This window comes from Pieris brassicae, chromosome 1 (genome assembly GCF_905147105.1).
Source record: "Pieris brassicae chromosome 1, ilPieBrab1.1, whole genome shotgun sequence".
Classification (NCBI taxonomy): Eukaryota; Metazoa; Arthropoda; class Insecta; order Lepidoptera; family Pieridae; genus Pieris; species Pieris brassicae.
The window spans coordinates 613,082-634,141 of record NC_059665.1 but is presented as its reverse complement, the minus strand read 5'-3'; the positions used below and the strand labels follow the sequence as shown (position 1 = coordinate 634,141).

The 21,060-nt window shown below is 35.0% G+C and overlaps 1 protein-coding gene across 3 annotated transcripts in view; it reads left to right on the top strand.

The window, feature by feature from the left end:
• LOC123715100 overlaps positions 1-21,060 on the top strand; it is a 30,258-nt gene that overhangs the window by 6,386 nt on the left and 2,812 nt on the right. Inside the window, exons 2-6 of one of the 3 annotated variants that reach the window (XM_045669930.1) lie at positions 155-337; positions 17,656-17,799; positions 18,077-18,238; positions 18,835-19,011; positions 19,285-19,410. In XM_045669930.1, the coding sequence (XP_045525886.1) occupies positions 181-337; positions 17,656-17,799; positions 18,077-18,238; positions 18,835-19,011; positions 19,285-19,410 (766 nt within the window). In that variant the 5' untranslated portion in view covers positions 155-180. Of the gene's footprint in view, positions 1-154; positions 338-17,655; positions 17,800-18,076; positions 18,239-18,834; positions 19,012-19,284; positions 19,504-21,060 lie in introns of all 3 variants that reach the window. The other 2 variants (XM_045669947.1, XM_045669938.1) reach the window with 2 other exon arrangements.

Genomic DNA, 21,060 nt, shown 5'->3' with positions numbered 1-21,060 from the left:
AGATATAAAACCTCGTGTGTCAAACATATACATATTTTTTTTTATTTTTTGAATATTCTACAACGTAACAGTTATTATTTGTAGACAATCAGATTTTACAGTATTGAGAATCTATTGAACCACCTCGTATACTCATGATCATTATTTGATTCAGTGGTTTCCTGTCGCGGTGATGTCGTCATGTGGGTGGTCACAGTGCTGTGCGCGCTGGTGGTGACCGGCGCCGGCGCGCCCAACGCCACCCATCGCCGCGCTGATCCTCGAGAACCTTTGGTATCGGAAGACGAAGACGATCTAGTGCTGGACTACTATGATGAAGCCAGGATTAATATATCTGGTAAGATAAATAGAATTTCGGTAATTTACAAATCAAAACACAAAAACCGTTATTTTCATAAATCGGTGACAGTCCTGATCAGCGAGATGCGCGACGCGCAGGACATGAAACGCAAGCAGACACGTTTTTAAGTATGAAGTAATTAAATATATTTAACTATATTTAATCAATAATATAATTTATAATAATACGGACAATCGTTTCTCGAACTGCTTCTTTAACGAAATGACGTTCTGAAAATCATTTGGCTTGCTCTGGCCACAATCACACATTAAAATGGCCTAAAGAAGTCATTATGTGTGTCTTTTTTTTTCAACTCAACATTAAAGGGCACTCTGTTATAACCATATCTTATTACAACATTTTCATTGAACGAAACAAACAATTCTGTTTGATATCGGTGTCTAAGTTTCAAATAATTTATTAAGACTGTGATGTAACATGAAGCTAATTGAGAGCAGTGTGTCAAGCAGGGCGTTAGGCATTTCTAACCTGGTTTTTGACGTCTGAAAAATTGCCGTATTTGACCTAAATAAGTATTTGAGCGGAAACGGCATTTCAAATTTGTTTGCTTATTTAAATATTGCATGCAATGCACCTTTATTACACCCTTCTAGATAATTATGTCTTTTGTATGGAATTTAAGGTTTACAATAATTTACCAAAAGAATTAAAAGACCTTTCGCCTAGAGTCTTTAAAAATGGGCTTGGTGTATTACTATTGGAAAATAAATATTATTCAATAAATGTTTAAAAAAATTATTTGCGTGAGACACTGTAGTTGATATAAATTTAATAACGTATGGTATGATATGTACGATACAAATAATATAAGAATTGAACAATTTATATGACTAATAATTTAAAATGTAAAATTCCTTTAAAGACAAATTGCGCGCTACTGTGTGGCAGATGGTACCAACTTACATATGTTTACCATATTCTTACAACGAATTATTATTATTATTATGTGAATAAAAACAGAAATCTTAAATGAAATAATTATTTTATTTACTACTGAAATAGGTAATTTTTCTTTAATAATAAATCGTTTATTATATGTATCTAACAGCAAGGTAGATTTTGCATGAGTGGAAATTTAGGAATTGGTACATTCAGATTTTACAACAGCACAATTAAAGTTAGTAATTCTTTTTTGGGAAAAGGGAGACCATTATTTAATAAAATCCTAGAGGCTCTTTTATCTTTGAGGCCTTTTAATAAATTAAGGAAATGTATTAAAGAAAAGCTGTGTAAAAAGGTTTACTATAAAATTAACGATTTACTAGTTAATAGGACCTACTTTTTGCGATATTTGTTTTACAATAAGTTTTGTTTGGCATTTTGTATGATGATTTACTATTTTAAAAGACTACCGAGAGTTTTTTACGCCGGCTTTTTATCTCGTCCTACACTCAGTCTTCTTTGCTGATGAGTAGGAATGTCTGCGGTACAAATTTAATGACGTGGAATAAGTGATACCTGTGTTATATTCCATAATAAACATATTTTATTTTATAAAAATAGGCATGCAAACATCATATTAATTATAATGATGTCATATGAACAGTTATTTGTAATTATTGCCAAAACTTATGGTCTAAATTCTCTCCCACGCTATAAATGTAAATAATTATGGCGCTTCAACCTTTTAGGTCTAGGCCTCAGATTTCTGTATCCGTTTCATAATCGTTTGTGAATTGAATAGGCAAGTAGGTGATCAGCCTTCTGTGCCTGACACACCCCGTCCGCTTTTTCGGTCTAAGGCAGGCCGGTTTCCTCACGATGTTTTCCTTCACCGTTCGAGCTAATGTTAAATGCACACATAGAGAGAAAATCCATTGGTGCACAGCCGGGGATCGAACCTACGACCTCAGGGATGAGAGTCGCACGCTGAAGCCACTAGGCCAACACTGCTCTATTCTAAGGTTACTGAAGTATTTCCGAACTAATTCGACACAGGGTCCTTCAAGAAAAGAGCGTACAAATTCTTAAAAGGCCGACAACGCACTCGCACTTAACATCAGGTGAGCCTCCTGCCCGTTTGCCCCCTATTTTATAAAAAAAAAACCTTTAAAATTTAATCACCGGAACCATTTTGATGAGAGTTAAATGGAGTCTAACTATTTATTTTATTGATTAACACGTCGTTGCATGAACAGAATGCAATACAATACAATAAATAATACAATTAAATAATTTAAAAAAAAAGGAAGGCAACTGGGGCCTTATTGCTTTCGAGGTCCAGGCGACCACTTTGAGAAAAAAAGAGTAATGCTTGTACAGTAGACATTTATAGGAAGATAGATAAGTAGCTAAGCGAAAAGGGAAGTGAAGTGAACCGAGAGAACTGTAATCTAATTGTATACATGTAATTTTATAATACGTTAGGTAGATAAGCATAGTATAACAAAGAGGCAGGCAAAAATTTAAAAGCTTAATTATTATGTATCATTTATAATATGTTTAATATTTTTTTAAATTAACACACTAAAAATAGATACACTCGTATGTTCGTTTAATATACTGATACGAGGTTTTTAATATATTTATTAAATATACAAGTTTGTTTCTTTATCCCGATAGTCACAGAACCTATTCAAACAATTCAATACAAATATTTTCCAAATGAAAATTTTTGTATTACATTGTTGATTGAACAATAAAGATATAAATACATCACCCAGTACAACCGAATGGAATGGCTGAGCAAAGCTAGTTTATTTTATGTTTAATTCAATGTTATGTAATGTTAAAAAGTCTCTTTTATTCCTTAAACATAATTAACTTTTTTACCTTCATTCTGTAACTATTTTACTCATCCTGAGCTAAGAAGACAGAAATTTGTCTCGCTTGGTTGTTCGGAGTTAAACAAATTCCTCGCGTTAATATGAAAATTCTTTTAACGTAATTTTTCAAAATGCCAGAGGCGTATTAATATGTTAACAATAACGTAACCATAATGTTACGTAAAATTAATAAACTTAAATTAACGACTATTCCTCAGGTCTATTACAATTTCACATATCCAAAACTCTGGAAAAATAATAAACTAAAACTTGTTGTAAAAATCTAAATAATTATTTTTTTCTTTTTAGTCGCTAATGTGCCAACTCTACAATGATTATTTCATGGTACAAAGTACACACTAAACACATCTTAGAAAATGTTTTTAGACGACAGACTTAAAAGGCCATCATAAAAAGAATAAGTTATGTGGAAAGAATATTAATACGTAGATAAGGTATTACTATATAATAAATAGAATTGTCTACTAAAAGTGTTGAGTGGCACTTACACTCAGCTATTGTGGTATATAATAATAAAAGTGCGCCGTGGTTTGACCCGTCAGCTAAGCATGCCAAGTGCACTTCAAATGGGACCTTGAACGCTAGAACTAGAACTTTCGATGAATCTACGATTGTATAATGTGCTAATAGATACAGTTTTCCAAGGCCTGAAACTCGTCCTTGTGGATTCCGCATTTAATGAATGCCGGCATGTGTTATGCAAAACCTCATTTCCTCAAAATTTATTGTTGACAGCTCAATTTGAGCCTCGATAGTGTACAAAGAAATAGAAAATCCATCAATTATATACCTCACGATTCAAAAGTTGTTTGAATTTACACCTGCAGCTGAGTTTCATCATCAGACGTCGAGGCATAATGTGAAATTCCACCCGTAACACCACGCCACCACCATAATTATGTGGAAGCAGCTGCCCACTGAAGTACTTCCGAACCTATTCGACTTAGGGTCCTTCAAGAAAAGACCGTACCAATTCTTAAAAGACCACAGATAATGCACTCACGAGCCCTCTGGCATTGAGACTGTCCACTTAACATCAATTTTTTGACAATTTCCCCCCTGATCTTTAAAAAAAATGCATTAATTGTGCGCTCAAGCGACCCTAAGCGACGAGAACAGACATCTTCTCTGACCTATACACATCCGCGCGAGGTTCTTGGTACCCAGGATAGGGAGGTGGGAAGTATCAGTCAGGGAGGATATCTAAGTATCGGTAAAAAGTGCAAGGCTTCGCAGTCTCTAGATGACAGTGAACAGCTGTTGTTGAGAGACTGTAGAAGGTACCCCTTGTTAGTTTGTTCCCTTTAACTCTATCACAGAATATTTCACCAGTAGACTCCGTCACGTCCCGATTTCAATTCAAGGTCGGACCTTGCCTGTCGTGACTTCTATAAAACCCGATAGTCGAATTAATTTGCTAATTTGTTTTGTTTAATAATCCGTTAAATTCACACTTCAGATAGCATTTTTCAAGAGATTAACTCGGAAATGAGATAAACTATAAATAAAATAGTTCAAACTTGAATATTCGTTTGAATGGGGACTTCATTAGATATTATTGAAGAGTAGTTTGTGTCACTGGCGCCCAGCCAAACGCTTCGATTGCATAATGCTTACTTTATTGCCATCGATTCAAACAATGTTGGAAATTTTTATGTTGCTAAGCTTCCAATCTTGTTAGTCCGAGGATGTATCAATTAATTATGGTAAAACAAAACTATGATTTTGAACTACGATCCTGGTTCTCAATCTTATTTTTTATAAACCTACCACCAACCTACAATCAACACAAACATTATTATCACAAGTGGAATTATTAGTCTATTTTTTAGGCTTGTTATGTTCCTAAATGACGATATATTTATAAGGTCGAATATAAAAATGGGAATCTTTTACCAAACTAAACGTTATTTATGTGTAGAAAGCGTTTCATATGTGCGAAAACACAACAGTGGTTTTGGAGATAACCATGTAAATACATTGCAACAATAAAAAAAGCCTTTTAGTTTTTTTGGTACTTTTCTAACCGCCTTAATAAATATAAAATAGATAGTCTGTACTGATTTTAAGTAAAATATTCCCGACGAAAAAACGCCACTATTTAGCGAAGTTGAACGAGGTAAAAACATTTTTCATGCTTCGTCACAATTCGAATGTTTTAAAATAAATTTGATAGTAAGTACATATTAAATATTTCCACAGACAACAAAATACAGGTAAATAAAATTTCATTATGGCAATAAATTACAATATATAAAAATACCAATTATGTTTACAACTTTTATTTTTTAGTATATCTGTTTTATTTATCATTATTCTTATAGACAAGTTGGTTGTTTGTCCATGACACACGCCTTCAATTTTTGTGTGTCTAACTTGCTGGTTTTCTCAGGATATTTTCCTTCGCCGTACATAGTAATAACTGCACATATAGAAAAATATAAAATGCACAGCCTACATTTAAACGTATGACATGATTGAGAATTGCGCGCCTATTTGGGCTAACAACTGCTAAACATGATTTTAGCCCTCAGGCACGATTATAAACTTTGTTCGCTAAGAAGACCTCGACTTCGCTGGTTGTAATATGTTAGTTGGTAATAATTCTTAGAAAGCGTACAAACAAGACAAATACAATTAATATAACTAATCTCTGTTCAAATCCCTGTGACAAATAGGTTTGTGTAACGCGAATAATGAGGAAATAGTGGGGCGCAATGCTGATAAGACAGCCCCGATTCCCGCGTTCTATTTAAAATAGCGTTTTAATTTAACTGATATACCACACAAATATAAAAAAGATAAGGTTACACAACTTGTCAGTAGCACGATACTTCAGACAAAAGCCACGGCCAATATTTTATACAATTTAATTGTTAGTGGAAAGAGAAAATTGTTTTAATTATTTGTTCACTCCCAAATGAAACTCCATTTTAACGGCATAAGTTCATTAACAGAAATGTAAATAACGAACGTCTCATTTCTGTTAATACACAACAGTAAAATATAGCTTTTTTAAGGCAGTTTTTGCTGCGCAACAACACCAGTGGAACCAGCTGCCCACTTAAGTATTTTCGAACCAATTTGACATAGAGTCCATCAAAAAAACCTACCAATTCTTAAAAGGCCGACAATGCACTCGCGAGCCCTCTGCCATTGAGAGTGTTTATGGGCGTCGGGTATCACTTAACAACAGGTGAGCCTCCTGCCCGTTTGCCCCCTGTTCTATAAAAAAAACATACTTTGTTTAATTCTAAAATACCGAATTTAAATACAAAAATACTATTTTTTACCTTCCTGTTTCGATCATTTACGATAATTTGTATATATCACATATTTTATTAATTATCATTAGTTTATGGATTCCAATGATTGAATTTATAGGCTTTATCAAAAGAACTGAGAAGAACACCAAGAGTTCAGCAGGTTGATTTTTTTTATCAATTTCTTCTTCTTATAGTTCCATCTCTTTGCGAAGGTGCGCGATCAATATGGCTTAATTTTGGATGCCGAGCGCGCAATGGCTTTGACCAAATCATTGTCTTAAGTTTTTCAATAAAGACGTGCGTCTGCGACCAGGTTTCCTACTATCTGCCACTTTGTCTTGTATGAATTATTTGAAGGAGCTCATACATTTTGGAGTTAAGTAAAACGTGTCGGAAATACTCAAATTTCCTATTCTTAACTGTGATAAGCACTTCTTTGTTCTTCTACATTCTGTCCAGTACGGTAGTATTTACTATGCGGTCTGTCTAAGATATTTTAATCACACGTCGATAAACCCAGATCTCAAACGCTTCCAGTTCTTTGGACATAGTCTCTATCAGCGTCCAAGATTCTATGCCGTAGAGCAGCTCAGAGGAGACGTAACATCCGGGCAATGCGAGTTCTAAGCTGTAAATTTAGATGTTTGTCACAAAGTACTTTTTTTAGATTTGAAAAGCCATTCCGCGCTTTTCTATTCTGCAGAAGATTTTGATACAATGGTCACCCATTTCATAAACCACTGTGCCTAGATATCGTATTTTCGAGACACGTTCCAAGGTCTGATGGTTGAGGTGTATAAGTTGCGTGAAAAGCTCTGGCTTATTGTCATATGTCATTTTGATTTTATCGCGTTGATGCTATACCAGAACCCGCGGCGGCAACTTAATTGACTTCAGTCTGCGGACCATCAAGCCTCTCTGCGATTAAGATCATGTCATCGGAGTATCTTAAGTTATTCAGCAGTTTAACTTTAATTGCTATTTTAATAAGTATTTATCAACTTACTTATTCTATTTTATTCACTTTTTTCGTAAAACTACTATAACAATTGTTTTTAGGTACTGTTCACGATAAAAAGCTTCGACAGATACAATAAGGAAAGCTTCGTTTGTCAATTGAAAGCTCAATCACATTTTTAGTTTCTTTTTGGTTATTTTGTCCTACAAGAAATACTTAATATTTGACTATGTCATGGAAACGTACCATTCTTCCATACGGGCATAGAGGCACCATTTAAAATAAAGGGTTTTCCAATCCACACACACCCGGTGTCCCGGTTCCCATTATACCAGGGCACATGGCAGTTTCACTCTTGTTTTTTTTTTGGTTGTTTAAATTAGATCACACCTTGTTATCACTATAGCAGTCAGTATATAAACAATAAAATTACAAAAAGTAGAAACTTGTTCAGGTAGCAGTATAATCTACAAATAATTTCATAAACACATCAATTGTTTTGTAAAAATCGATTAGGACTACGACAAACATTGTGACACGACATATTTGTAGAAATTGTCTTAATATAAATTTCGTGAATAAAACAGAAAATCCATTAAACAATTTCGTAGTGTCTACACAATTCTTGACATTCCACTGGACCATCGGTTAAATTTAACCTCGACAAAGTGAAAGAGATTATTGCAATCCACTTAATTTACTGAAGAAAAAGTAGTAGTAAGTTCAGTTATGTCATAGATCGCACTCGAGGAATGCTGAGGGATCCTTTAGAGAATATTTTCTTCTAACTGTAAATCCCATTGTGAAGTCGCTTTTAAAAGTAACGGTTCAAATCTCTCGGATTCCTCAGTTAAGAATTTTAACAATTGTAGTTAGGAATCAAAAATACATTGATCAGTATATAGTATTTGTCACCAATTATAAAATATTATCGGTCTGGTACAAATTATGATTGGGACTCGACTTATTTTAATTTTAAGACATTCAAACCAGTTAGTACCATCAAAAGGCCGCCTCTGGCAGTGTGTCAATGGTAACTTAGCATCAGGTGCGCCTTCAGTCTTCTTTTCAATAAAACAATAAATCCAATCTGATACAAACCTATAATGATAACATAAATCCTTTTATATTACTATTGTAGAACCGTTTTCTAAATCGTAAATTTATAATAAGTTTAAGTTCTTTTCTGACGTTCATAAGTGTGCTTGGGTGAAAATTAAACACCATTTATTGATTGTGTCTTTGCTTAGAATGTGATACTAATCACGGCTGTCCACCACTGCCATCAGCATGACCTTCCGTCTTAAGTTATTACGTAATTAGCTAACCTAACAACATCTTATATAGAGACCATATCAATATTTAAAATCTCTAATGTTTTAAATAAATAGATTGACTTCGTAATCGCACTAAACAATCTAATTTAATATAATATGTATTACTGGTGACATACACTGTGTTTTCATACGACTTTTTCCTTACAATATTATACCATAATCTCATTAACACGTAGGAGATATGATAATCATGATGCCGTTAATACATTCTCACTGTTCACAAGTGAGTTGTATAAAGATATGGTGTCTCTCTGCATCTTCTACTGCATTTATCATGGAAAGTTGTTTTGAGGAGTTGTTCGGAGCTGCAGCTGAGTTTCAACATCAAACTTCAAGACAGAATACAAAATACCTCCCGTATTACCTCGACGTTCGTCGTTTCACGACTAAGCGTTTCTTTCGACAGTTTCTGCCGCGCACCATTACTATGAGGAAAAGAGCGTACCAATTCTTAAACGGCCAGCAACGCACTTAGCCTTCTGGCAAATTGAGTGTCTATGGGCGGCGGTATCAGGTGAGCTTCCGGTTACATAAAAAAAAGAAAGACAACTATTTAGGGGCCTAAATAATTTCTATTTATATTTTAAATCGGTATTATTTTAAGGTTGGTTCTATAGTCGAACAATTCTAATGGATAAAACTTTGTGTATTGCTGTGGAATATAAAGAATCGAAACTTGAACACTAAATAAGGTTTAAACTATAGTAAGTTAGTAGTTTGAGCTTTAAAAGCTTTTGGATGCTTGCAACAAAATGCTCTTTGTTAAACAAGATCGTAAACAGCAGCGACTTAGGGTTAGATTCAGCAACGAGATGTAGTGCGAACTAAGACTTCCGATTTCAATTAATTTTAAAAACCAATTGTGACCCAGACTAAGGTTTTCTAATAGGCATGTGTGGCATGTAAAACATAGCGGTTTCTTAACGTACGGGGTAGTACGTTATTATTAACAGACATAAACTGAAAGTCCATTGGGGCTCAGCCAAGGTTAGTACCTAAGACCTCAGCGATGAGAGTCACAGGCTGAAGCCATTAAGTCAACACTGCTCCTGCCATTTGTTTAACATCATGCCTATAGAAACTAAATATTTTAGATGTCTGAATCTATCTTCTTCATGATTTAATTTTACGGGAAGGTACGTATTTGGTGCGGTTTCCCTAAGGTATTCCTTAACGCCTTTGTTCATACAACATACATTTATACTCGTAATTGTGTGCCATTAGTCTACAGATAGGGTACTCATAACCACAGGTTTGAGACACAAATTATAAGTTCCCTGACTGAGTCTTGGAAATGCCGAAAATATGTTCGGTTATGTTTACTATATGTAAGATTTAGTATATTAATATTAAATATCTTTTCATATTATATAGCAATTGTTTCTTTATGATTGTTTGCTAGGTACGAATAAACGGCGTTATAAAATTAACGAACATTTATTAGTAAGCAGCTAATTACGTATCAACGCTAGATTTTTTATGTTTTATTCTAAAATTACGATTAAAAGCAGTTTAATTGTATATGTCTCATTTCGTTGTTTTAAGATTTTTTTAATCGGTCAAAAGTAAAGATTACTTTTAATTCTTAGGTTAGATATCAGCAATAAAAAATATTATATTAGTACCATTTGAGCTTAATTGCCATTCGTACGTATAAACATATAAAACTAAAATAAATACAACAATGTCTGTTTTTTATATAGTTCGGTAATTGAGTAATTAATGTCTTGTTGAAGTTTGTTCCTGTCATTCAATTTCCTCCAATTGACATATGACCTTTTCCTGTAATAATCTGTCACGCACAGAGCACGGTTAAATGTTATAATTATAATATGTAGGTTATTTTTTAAAGAAACAATTTTATATATCGTTTTTTTATTATTTCATATTTGTGACGTAGTTGTTATTAATTCGTAAGCTGTATTAGTATATAATTTTGGGCAAAATACATATATATATATATATTATAAATAACTAATATTCCTTGGGTACAAGTACCTAATCAGTAGGCTAGGCTTATAGGCTATATCCTAAGCCAACTAAAGAGACCCAGGTGGTAGAACCTAAATCTCATCTTGTCACTTCACAAAGTTTTCACTATAAGCCACGAGATACAATGTAGACAACGTTCAAAACTTAGAGTGAATAGTATCTATATCATGAAAAATTTAGATCAGAAATTTAGAATTTAAAATCAGTCAAATTTAGACAGAAATAATTAACTGGAAATACGGGTTTTGTCCTTTCAAACAGAAATAAGCCCCGATCCAAAATTATAAATTGTCTGGCCTTTTTCGTTGTAAAATTACGAAAAAAGTTTCACGACAATACGGTTAGTAACTTTGTACAAGGGATTAACACAACTTTTTCTTTGAATGAGACGGCAAACTGTGTTTACATTCCTTTGTTTTAAAACCTTCTTTTCAAGTATTTATTCATACATTTATTCATCATACTCAAACATCACACATGTTAAAATGATTATAGTCAAACACTCATATAAATGTGTTAGAAAAGGGATGTGTAACCAGATGCAACTTCCTCTCTATCGAGTAGCCCGAAATATCGCAGCACACACCCGGGAATTTTTCGAATCGAAGAAGTCGTGTAAGTCTGCCAGGCATCCACTAATATACAATGTAAATTGAAATTACCTATTTAGTTAATTGTTTAACAATAACAACATATTGAATGTTTAGTTTAATGAATTACGGACTAGTTACTAGGTACATTTAATATAAAACTAGTGGCGCTACAAAGTACTTAGGTCTAAGCCTCAATTTCTATATTTGTTGCATAATCATCATTTGTTGAATCTATCAATCTCATGTACCTGACACACGCCATCAACTTTTTAGGACTAAGTCAAGCCGGTTTCCTCACGATTTTTTCGATCACCGTTCGAACGAATGTTAAATGCGCACATAAACAAAAAATCCATTGGTGCACAGCCGGGGATCAAACCTACGACCTCAGGAATGAGAGTCACACGCTAAAGCTGAACAATGCTGCTGTTACATATACTGTAAATCTAAATGCGCTTATATGCATATGTATATAGTCAACACAATACGTCACACACACGCACACACGTCATCAGAATTAAATAGCAAAGTTAAGGAGCATTTGACGTGACAAAAATCACGATGGGTATTAAGAAATTGTGTTTCTCTTTCCAGTTATCAAAACCTATTTATCTATTATAAACTGAGAAATTTCAAATTGATTAATCATATTTCTATTTATAGACAATACTTTAATCGATTTAATTATTGTCAGAATGAGCAATCGTTTAGAAATCCTTAATACTGCACAGTAGTTAGCACTGCAGTGAAATAAGCCGATGTAGCAGATAATCATATTGAGGTCGGTCCGGCCTCGCTCCCAAGGCTGGACCCAACCATGTTTCAAATTTATTCCCTTTGATGTTTTCGGCTTCCTTGATAACTGAGATATTAATTCCTCTTTCTTATCCTTACCGATGTAATTGATATAAGGTTACGCATAATGGTGTCTGTGAGAAGTGTGTAAAAGTACTGCGTGTAAACTCTCTGCATTAATTTCTGGAAGTCTTCCACGGTCCGCTTCACTTTCTTTTGCAAACTAGCGTACTGTGGAAGCGACTACCGTCGGGAATCTTCCCTGACAGAAACGCGCCCACTAAAAATAGGTGCCCATGACTGCGATGACTGCCCTTTTGCCGGTGTAGATATACATTTTGACCTTTATACTTCAAAGTAAACCGTAATTTATATATAAGTGACTTAAGATGTGTCGAAAGCAACGCAAATGAGGCAGTTAATACTATGTTTAGGAGAAGAAATTTCATTGAATTGCACGCGTTTTCAGCTTCCTACTCACGTGGTACTTTTGATATTTAAAATGTCAGTAAAGAGTCTAGATAAGCCCCTGAGTGATATGTTGATAGAAATAATAATGTAAAATCTATAGTTGCAATATTTTTTAATATGTGAGCACCATGTATCTCCTGCTTTATCATTTCTCAGGAGTCTCATTTGATGTTAAGTGATATGGGCCGCCCATGGGCACTAGCGAGTCAGTTGCCGGCCTTTTAAACATTGGTACGCTCTTTTCTTAAAGGACCCTAAGTCGAATTGGTTCGGAAATACTAGTTCCACATTGTGGTTGTGCGCGGCAAAAACTGACTAGAAAAACGCTCAGTTGTGGACCGGATAACTTATGACGCCTGGTGTATTTTATGACACGATGCGCCTATTTTAATTCAGTATTGTAGGTTTTATACTCTTCTTGGCCGTCACATATATAGACAATGTATATAGAAGATTGTAAAAATTATTTCAAAAGAGTAAGTATGTGGTTTATTGCCCATTCTTGTCAATACGAAACTACCTTTTGGAGGGGGCAACTAGTCTTTAATTTACATATTTTTCATTTGTAATTTTGACTTTGAAAAGATAGATGATTTAACTTTGACTACATAATAAGCGATTCGTCATTTTCATCTACCGATCCAACCCAGTGACACCTTATTTTTCAGGCTTTGTCAGCGCCTAGATCCAATTTATTACACCAATTTGTGCAGTTTTATATTGAAACGAAAAGGCCTCCGTTTTAAATAGTTGGAAAAAAGCCAAACGAGCCCAGATGGAAAAAAATGATAGCAAACAGTCAGTTCACCTTCGCTCGGGTATTTTTTATGTAAATTACTTTTGACAGGCTTCAGCAATGTTTTGATTTATTGAATTCTTTTACATGAAAGATGTATACTGATGGCGAGTTCTAACAAATTTTCTTCTTTTTACTTTACCTTGTTTTAACAAAAATTATAATTTCTCATAAATTCGTAGCTTGCGCGACGACCGCGACGTTGAAAGGGAACATTATGTATTTTTTATCTTTTAATATAATTATGCTGTACTTATGTGTCACTTCTCTTAAACAGCTGGACCGCATTGAATGTGTGTGAGCAAAAATTTGAATGAATGTTTTTGTATGCGTTTGGGTGTTCGGGTGTTGCCCTGGAAGGTTTAGATTCACAAATCTGCCCGGCAGATGGCGCTGCAGGCGGTTAGGTTATTTATCTATACTGCAACTAAACAGCTGGTTTCTCAGGTCATTCATTTCATACTTTGTTTAATATTCTAATCGCTTGAAATATCTAGTCGAGTAACGAGTCTGCTAGTTAAATTAAAAAAAATAAAAGACGACCCAAGAGGTTATATCGTGCAAAACAATGTACCAAACAGCACAAATCTAAATAACAATAACCCAGCTCTATAAACCTACAGGTTCTCATAATGGATATGTTTATCTGATATTTTAATAGACAAGTTCATAGGTGATCCAGCCATCTGCATAGATAAAAATTCTCATGAAAATTAACTACACCGCACGACCAAGTGTCAATTGTCATATAATAACAAATTTTTGTCAAGGAATTTGTAAAAACCTCAGGAATGAGAGTCGCAAGTTTATCCAACGCTAACGATTAACATTTGACGCTGTTTATAAATTTTCATCGCTTATTCACCTAAGCTTTTTCGGAGTTCAGAACATTTGCGCTGCGCCATACAATTAACGTCCACCTTGAGACCGGTATTGTTATAATGTGATACCAACGCAGCCTCTGACCCAGATAGTGTGACCAGCGAATTAATTACTTGCAATTTGTCGACCGTAATAATTGAATGCACATTTTAATTGGACAAAAATTGCACCGTGACGTAACGTAGGTTATGCCTGTACCGTCTTTTGATGAATGACTCGCTATTTATAATTTTCACCTGCAAATTGCTAAGAACTTTGCTAGTAGCGTTTTGATAGACACATTTAGTTTATAGCTTTAACATTCGTAAGAGTTATAGCACCTGCAATTTCTGTAAATAATTTGTTAAGTTTATTTGAAGTAATAAATTAAAATTTAATCCTTGCATGCTAATAAATATAAAGAAAATGTGTGCCTACAATACAGTAATGTAATATTTAGACCCTATCTTAATTTTTAAAACGATTTTTACAATTACCCGACCCGCTACCTTTTTGTATCGTCCTCCTCTTATCTGTTCACCTCTCTTTTGTTTCCCCCTTGGACCACTGCGTCACGATTCTTTTTCATTTGATGTTATAAAGTAAATAATGTATTTTGTATTTTTATAGTACTATGAATGTTACGTTCAAGAAATGACGTCATTACTTTTACGTCAATACATTAGTTATTAATGATTTTATGTTGTAACTTCACGTTACTTAATATAAACTTAAACAAACCCCCTCCTTGTCTTAGTAGTTATTTGTAAGAAATCCTGAGTGCGATTTTCAGAAAAATTATATGTATCTTTGGTAGAACCGGAGGTTATGTTATGAGGGTTATGTGCAATTTTAGGCCAAATACACTTTAATAAAAGTTTTTGTAATAAATGGGTAAAATAGCTAGCTACTTCGTTAATCGCCTTTCTCGATTCATTAAGCAAAGTTAAGAACAATATAGGTGCAGTCGAGCCGCAAACAATATTCCTATTCAATTTGCTTCAATACAAACTCTCAAGGGCAGGTGTTGTGGGAGGGAGCGAAGCCTTCTTCCGCCACGTGACCTTATGACTTCCGGCGAGAAATCGACGAGCGTTATATTTCTTAGCTGTTCGACTTTTGACTAACTCGCCACATGTTTATTAATAACTTTTTATGAACTATTTTTACTTATATAACATAAACGGGTAACTCATCGGATGCTATGTGACACCGCCGCCCATGGACATTGCCAAAAGGCTTGTAAGTGCCGGCGTTTTAAAAATTTGTACGCTACTGATATATTGACATTTTAGGTTGTTAAAGAAAACTTAAAAACGCTTGTAGTGTTAACACATTTACAGATCTACCATTATATTTTTAACAACCTAATTAACCACTAACGGCTGTAGTATATGTTCTATCTCAATTTCCTAATAGATATGACCCCTATGAACAATCACAGAAGATACCGTATGCTTTATTCAGTAGAACGGCTTTATGATTTATTTATTTATAAAGCTTTCCAACTAAATAAAATAAAATTTTTAATGTGACAAGCACTTATAAGCAAACATAACATACATGAAGATATAATATAAAGAAATTAAACACATCAATTAGATTATAAAGATTAAGCGAAAATCGATTTTGAAGTGTGAGGGGAGAAACTATGGAAGACCAAGCTTGTTTATCAGAATGCTCAATCTGGACATCGGTGCGTTTTGGCTAAAACGCGTTCCCGGAAAGGAGAGACAAAGGGAATGAAGGGAAATCTAGAGGATACATGAAATATAATCTTGTTAAAATATTGGGGCAGACAACCTGATTGTTAAGTATCGTAATTATAAACGAAACCTGGTTTCGTATGTTGGCAACTTTTTTTGGCCACTGCAGAGACTAGATGCCATAGAAATATCTCCAGTCACAACATATGGGTCGCATAATGATTATGTTTACAAATTTAACATTTAGTTATACAGATTCACCTTGCACACGACTACCTTTTATGGTTCGCTGAACAGTTATCTGATATGGCAGTTATTTGCGCTAACTCGATTTGGCTCTGACCTTATTTGAGCTTCCTTACTTCCTTGCATGCAGGAATTAAACTAAAACAGATGAATTTCCAAGTTGACAGTTGTGGGAGAGGAAGTAGAATAAAAATAACCACTGATTTTGACTATATAATATGTATACTTATCTCGAAAGGTAATAAACGGCAAATATGTCTTGCATCGAAAAAGTCGGCATCATAATTTACTATAAGCCGCTGGCCTGTGAGTATCTTTACAGCATTTTTACTGGATCAAGAGGGTTGGAAATCAAACTAGTGTAGGTTTTTAATATCTGCAGCTGAGTTTCATCGTCGGACTTCGATTCAGAATACGAAATCCACCCGTATCACCTCAACATCTGTCGTTTCACAACTGAGCGTTTTTAAGTCAGTTTTTAAAAGTATTTAGAGGCCAATTCGAATTAGGCTCCTACCAATACCAATTCTTAATAAGCCAGCAATGCACTTACGAGCCCTCTGGTATTGAAACTGTCCATGGGCAGGAATAGCTTGAATATACCTAGCAATCAAATTGAGAATTGCAAGGATTCTGCTTCTAAGTCACGACAGCATTTATAATCCTCTTTCAGCACATATCAGTGTGAGCGTAACCAGTAAGAGCTATTCTGAAAACGCATGAAAATAGCAAGATATTTTATCGTTGTTGTAGCTTCGCAAGGGTATGAAGTATGAAGATGAGATTTTATACGTAAAATCTCATCTTCATACTTCATACCCTTGCGAAGCTAAAGCAGAGTAACAATCAATTTTAATATCTCCTAATATAAAATTTACAGCACACGGATATAATTGCAACTATACAAATTGGAAAATCAATGTCATTTGGTTTTGTTCAAACCATTTGAACTAGTGAATTAGTGTTAGTGTACTTTAATATTAAGTGCTAAACAGTGAATGAAAAAAATATATATATTGAACACAAGAACAGAGTGTCTGCTCTTTAATAGAGACTATAAGTAGCGTTATTGGACACTTACTTATGATAACAATCCTTTTTAGATAATTAGGTTAGACTTAAATTACTTATTAGTCTTAAGTTAGGCTAGATCGTAATGTTCGATGTCGTAGTAAAGACACTTGTATATAGAAAAAAATTGGTTTTGTGTTTCCTATTTGAAAAACATTTCGCATAGGAATACTTAACCGACGTTTCAAAGGTTGAGGTAACGATTCAGGACTTGTAAGATAGATGTAATCTATACGTGCCTACTGCTCTGCTCCTGTGGCATAATTGGCCACACTTGATAAAATAAATTGCTTCTTAAGTCACTTGAAAAACACACAATACGTCTACTATTTAATAAGAGGTTTCACCTTTTAAGAACATAAATAAATCTCATTTAGCGTCTAGAAGAGGACTTCATATCATATCTCCTGTTTCAGAGAAAGGCAAATATATTGGGTCACCGTGTGAGTTCACGTGTAACTCCAACCTTGTGCACGTGTACTGCGAGCCAAGATCCAGCACTTGTCAGTGTGCACCAAAACACTCAGTCCAACTCGGCGTTGCCAGAGGCTGTGCTAAACGTTTGTATAAAATAAGTATTATTATGAAGAAAATGTTTTTGTTAAAAGACAATAATGAACCATTCACGATTCATCCATTGTACGGAGTCTTTATCATCGAGATAATTTTCACGATATTTTGATAAATTTATAATCAAAAACAAATAGGTACTTCAATTGACAATTATATGTCCCAAGTTGTTAAATTGTTAAATTTTTTCTCCGATTATTATTTATTAACACCAATTTATGACATAAGAAAAGTATTTCATAAAGAGTTTAACTATTTATGATTTAGCCAAGAAGTTGGGCGAGCAATGCTTTTACCGGGAGACATGTCGTGCCTTCGACCCGCACTCGTCATGTGTCCAGGTCAACCACAATGCGTATTGCCAATGTGATACTGGATACCACACCACCACTCACTCCCGTCCCACGCTACGGGTTTTCTGCACTGAAGGTAACTTCAACAAAATGAAAAATTCAAATAGAAGCACGATGGAGTTTCACTCCTTCGTTGTCGACATCCCCAGTGTCGTTTCTTATAAAAACAGTAAAGTAGTGGAACTCCTTGCCCCTCTCCATCTTCCCTAAATAGTATTCTTCACACTCACACTTCATGTAAGTGGCTCATAGACAGGTATCTCCTGGACTGACGTGCCCTCCAATAGGGCACATCTCACTTAACATCAGGTCGTCTTGTGGCCAAACGTAGATCCAGTTCTGTATAAAAAAAATCCTACTTACGATAATTTCTATAAAGTAACATGCATGTTAGTACATTTTAAAATTTAATGTTAACTAATTTCAATCATACTTTTTAATTGAATAAGAATCCACATATATATTATATTTTGGGACAAATGTTTTAAAACAATAGAATACTTAATATAAAAACGTACTGAAGACGTTATGCAATGTGCAGAGAAAGCTTAGTACAAAATATTTGCACTGATGTCCACAGTATATCTTATATAACCTACATACAATAGTATTTATGAATTCCAAAATATCTGCTATCCGTAAAGTATATAAATGTGAATATGAACACTTCAGACCTGGTTCTGCTGACGGCGGACCTGCCGACGCTGCTGGGCGTTGCGTCGGGAATCTTCGTGCTGGCCGGCCTGCTGTGCTTCGTGCTGCATCTCTACACCAAGGCGCGATACCACCCCGCGCATCTGGCGGACGCGAGGCTTACCCCGCCCTGTTTATACTCACTTAATGATACGGGTAACTGATCCTATAAAATTATTAATACGTAGTAAAATCAATGATTATTCAAAGAATGTAAACAGATGGTTATGACATCTAGAACTGTAAATTATCTTATAATGTTGTCATCAATAGACTGAAATATCATCCCAATACTGGTTCTATAATAAAAGGACTATATGTTAGCCTAGTGCAGATTCCCGGCGAAGCAATAATTGTATCAAGAGCTGCCTAACAGACATAGGAATAAGGGATTTTGGGATACACAAAGCTTTTGCATTTGACCTACAGGCGGCACGCTGAGCGCAACTCGCGCATCTTCCCGAGCATCCTCTCGCAGCGGCTGCACCAGCGGGACTCTCGAGCTCGAGGGCAGTTCCCGTCGAGAGTCCCGCCGAGCGGCGTCATCCCGCGCAGGTGCGGCGCGCACGGCGGCCATCTTGTTAATCTCGCGCCACCTCAAGGCCGTAAGGGACGGCGGCGCGCACCCGCCTAAGTGCGCCGCCAAAGGTGATCCGGATGATGTATGCGGCCCCTTATTGCACGATCTCGTGGGTGCCCCTCGTTCCCCGCGTACCTGGCTGTGCTTGTTGTGGCGAGTTAGGAGCCGAGTATTCTAATAAACGTCCCGTCGCGTTGCGAAGCTACTTTACCCATGGCATTTATCGTTCAATTGCGGACCTACGTAATGTAAGATTGAGTCTAAGTCATTCGCCTTACGGGTCCTAATTCGCGTGTTTCACTTAACTGTTTAACATGTTAAAAGACCAGTGTCAGTTTTCTTTCGTAGAGTTGAAGTAGGATTTGTTAAACGATTGCCAATAATGTTTTCAAAAAGAACGCCGAATAGCGTTTCCTACTGATTTATTTCTGTAAAAAATTATATTGCTAGGTTGTTCCGATACCTTGTAGTAAAAATAGGAGAAAAATCCTATTATTACTATCAGTTTTTGGCACAACCTAGCAAGGCGTAGCATTGTAACGTAATCCGGGTTTCATTTTTAATATAATCTATCAATCTATTTATATAATTGTATACGGAATAAATTTAGATCTTCACGGCTATACTATTTAAAACTCTGGAATAAAATGAAATCCGTTAACAAAACTATGTTTCTATTGGCGTTCCATCTGATTTAACTGGTCATATTTTTAACAGATGATAGCTGTTTAAAAAGGGAGATGCGCAAAGCTATTACTCCGTTATCAACAAGTGGTGATGATGGAGCAATAGCTGATGATAAAAAGATAAATTTAAAGGCAGGTATTCGGGGGCGGAGTCTGTTGTCGCATGTGTTGTCCCAGGTCGCTCGTTAGATGTCGCGTCTTGGTGTTAGAAGCCTTCGTGTGTGTGACTTATCATATTACGTTTACTTAACTTCATTTTCTAAATTGCAATCTAATGTATGTTACCAATAATATTACGGTCCCGCTTAGGTTCTTTGATGATAGCTGAAAGCGGGATTTTCTTTATGTTTAGCACCCTCCATAGTTTGTCTACCTACATAACTAACGATTCACTATCACGACGAGGGTTGCAAACTTTATTTGCAATTAAAGTACCTACTTTGGTGATAAACCTTCATTGGTACAAGAAAAAAATACATACGTCATCAAAGTAAAGTTCAATTTATTTTTCTTTATTGCTTTTTGCAGTTTGTATTAAATAAGTATCTCAACTAAACAATTGCACAAAATCTTTACAATCTATATTTAAACATCGATACAGCGCTAATCAATAAATTCCGTTTAACGAAAGTTTTTAAGACTAAATAAATCACATTACTCAAAGTATTTTCGTCTACTTTATTATAAAGTACGGATGGCAACACTAATCACGACATACCTATATTACATATAGTTATCTCGTGTCCTAGACTACATCGTGTAGTAGAATATAAAATAAAAATAAGAAGTTACGTACGTACGAAACTATTTTTATTAATATTATAATGATAGTCACACAAAATGTCGTGGCGCGAGCAAGATGGCCCTGGATGTTTGTATCTTTCTGCTCTTGTTTGTATCTTATAGCTTGTAAAAAGCCAGGAACTGAAGAGGTAGTGT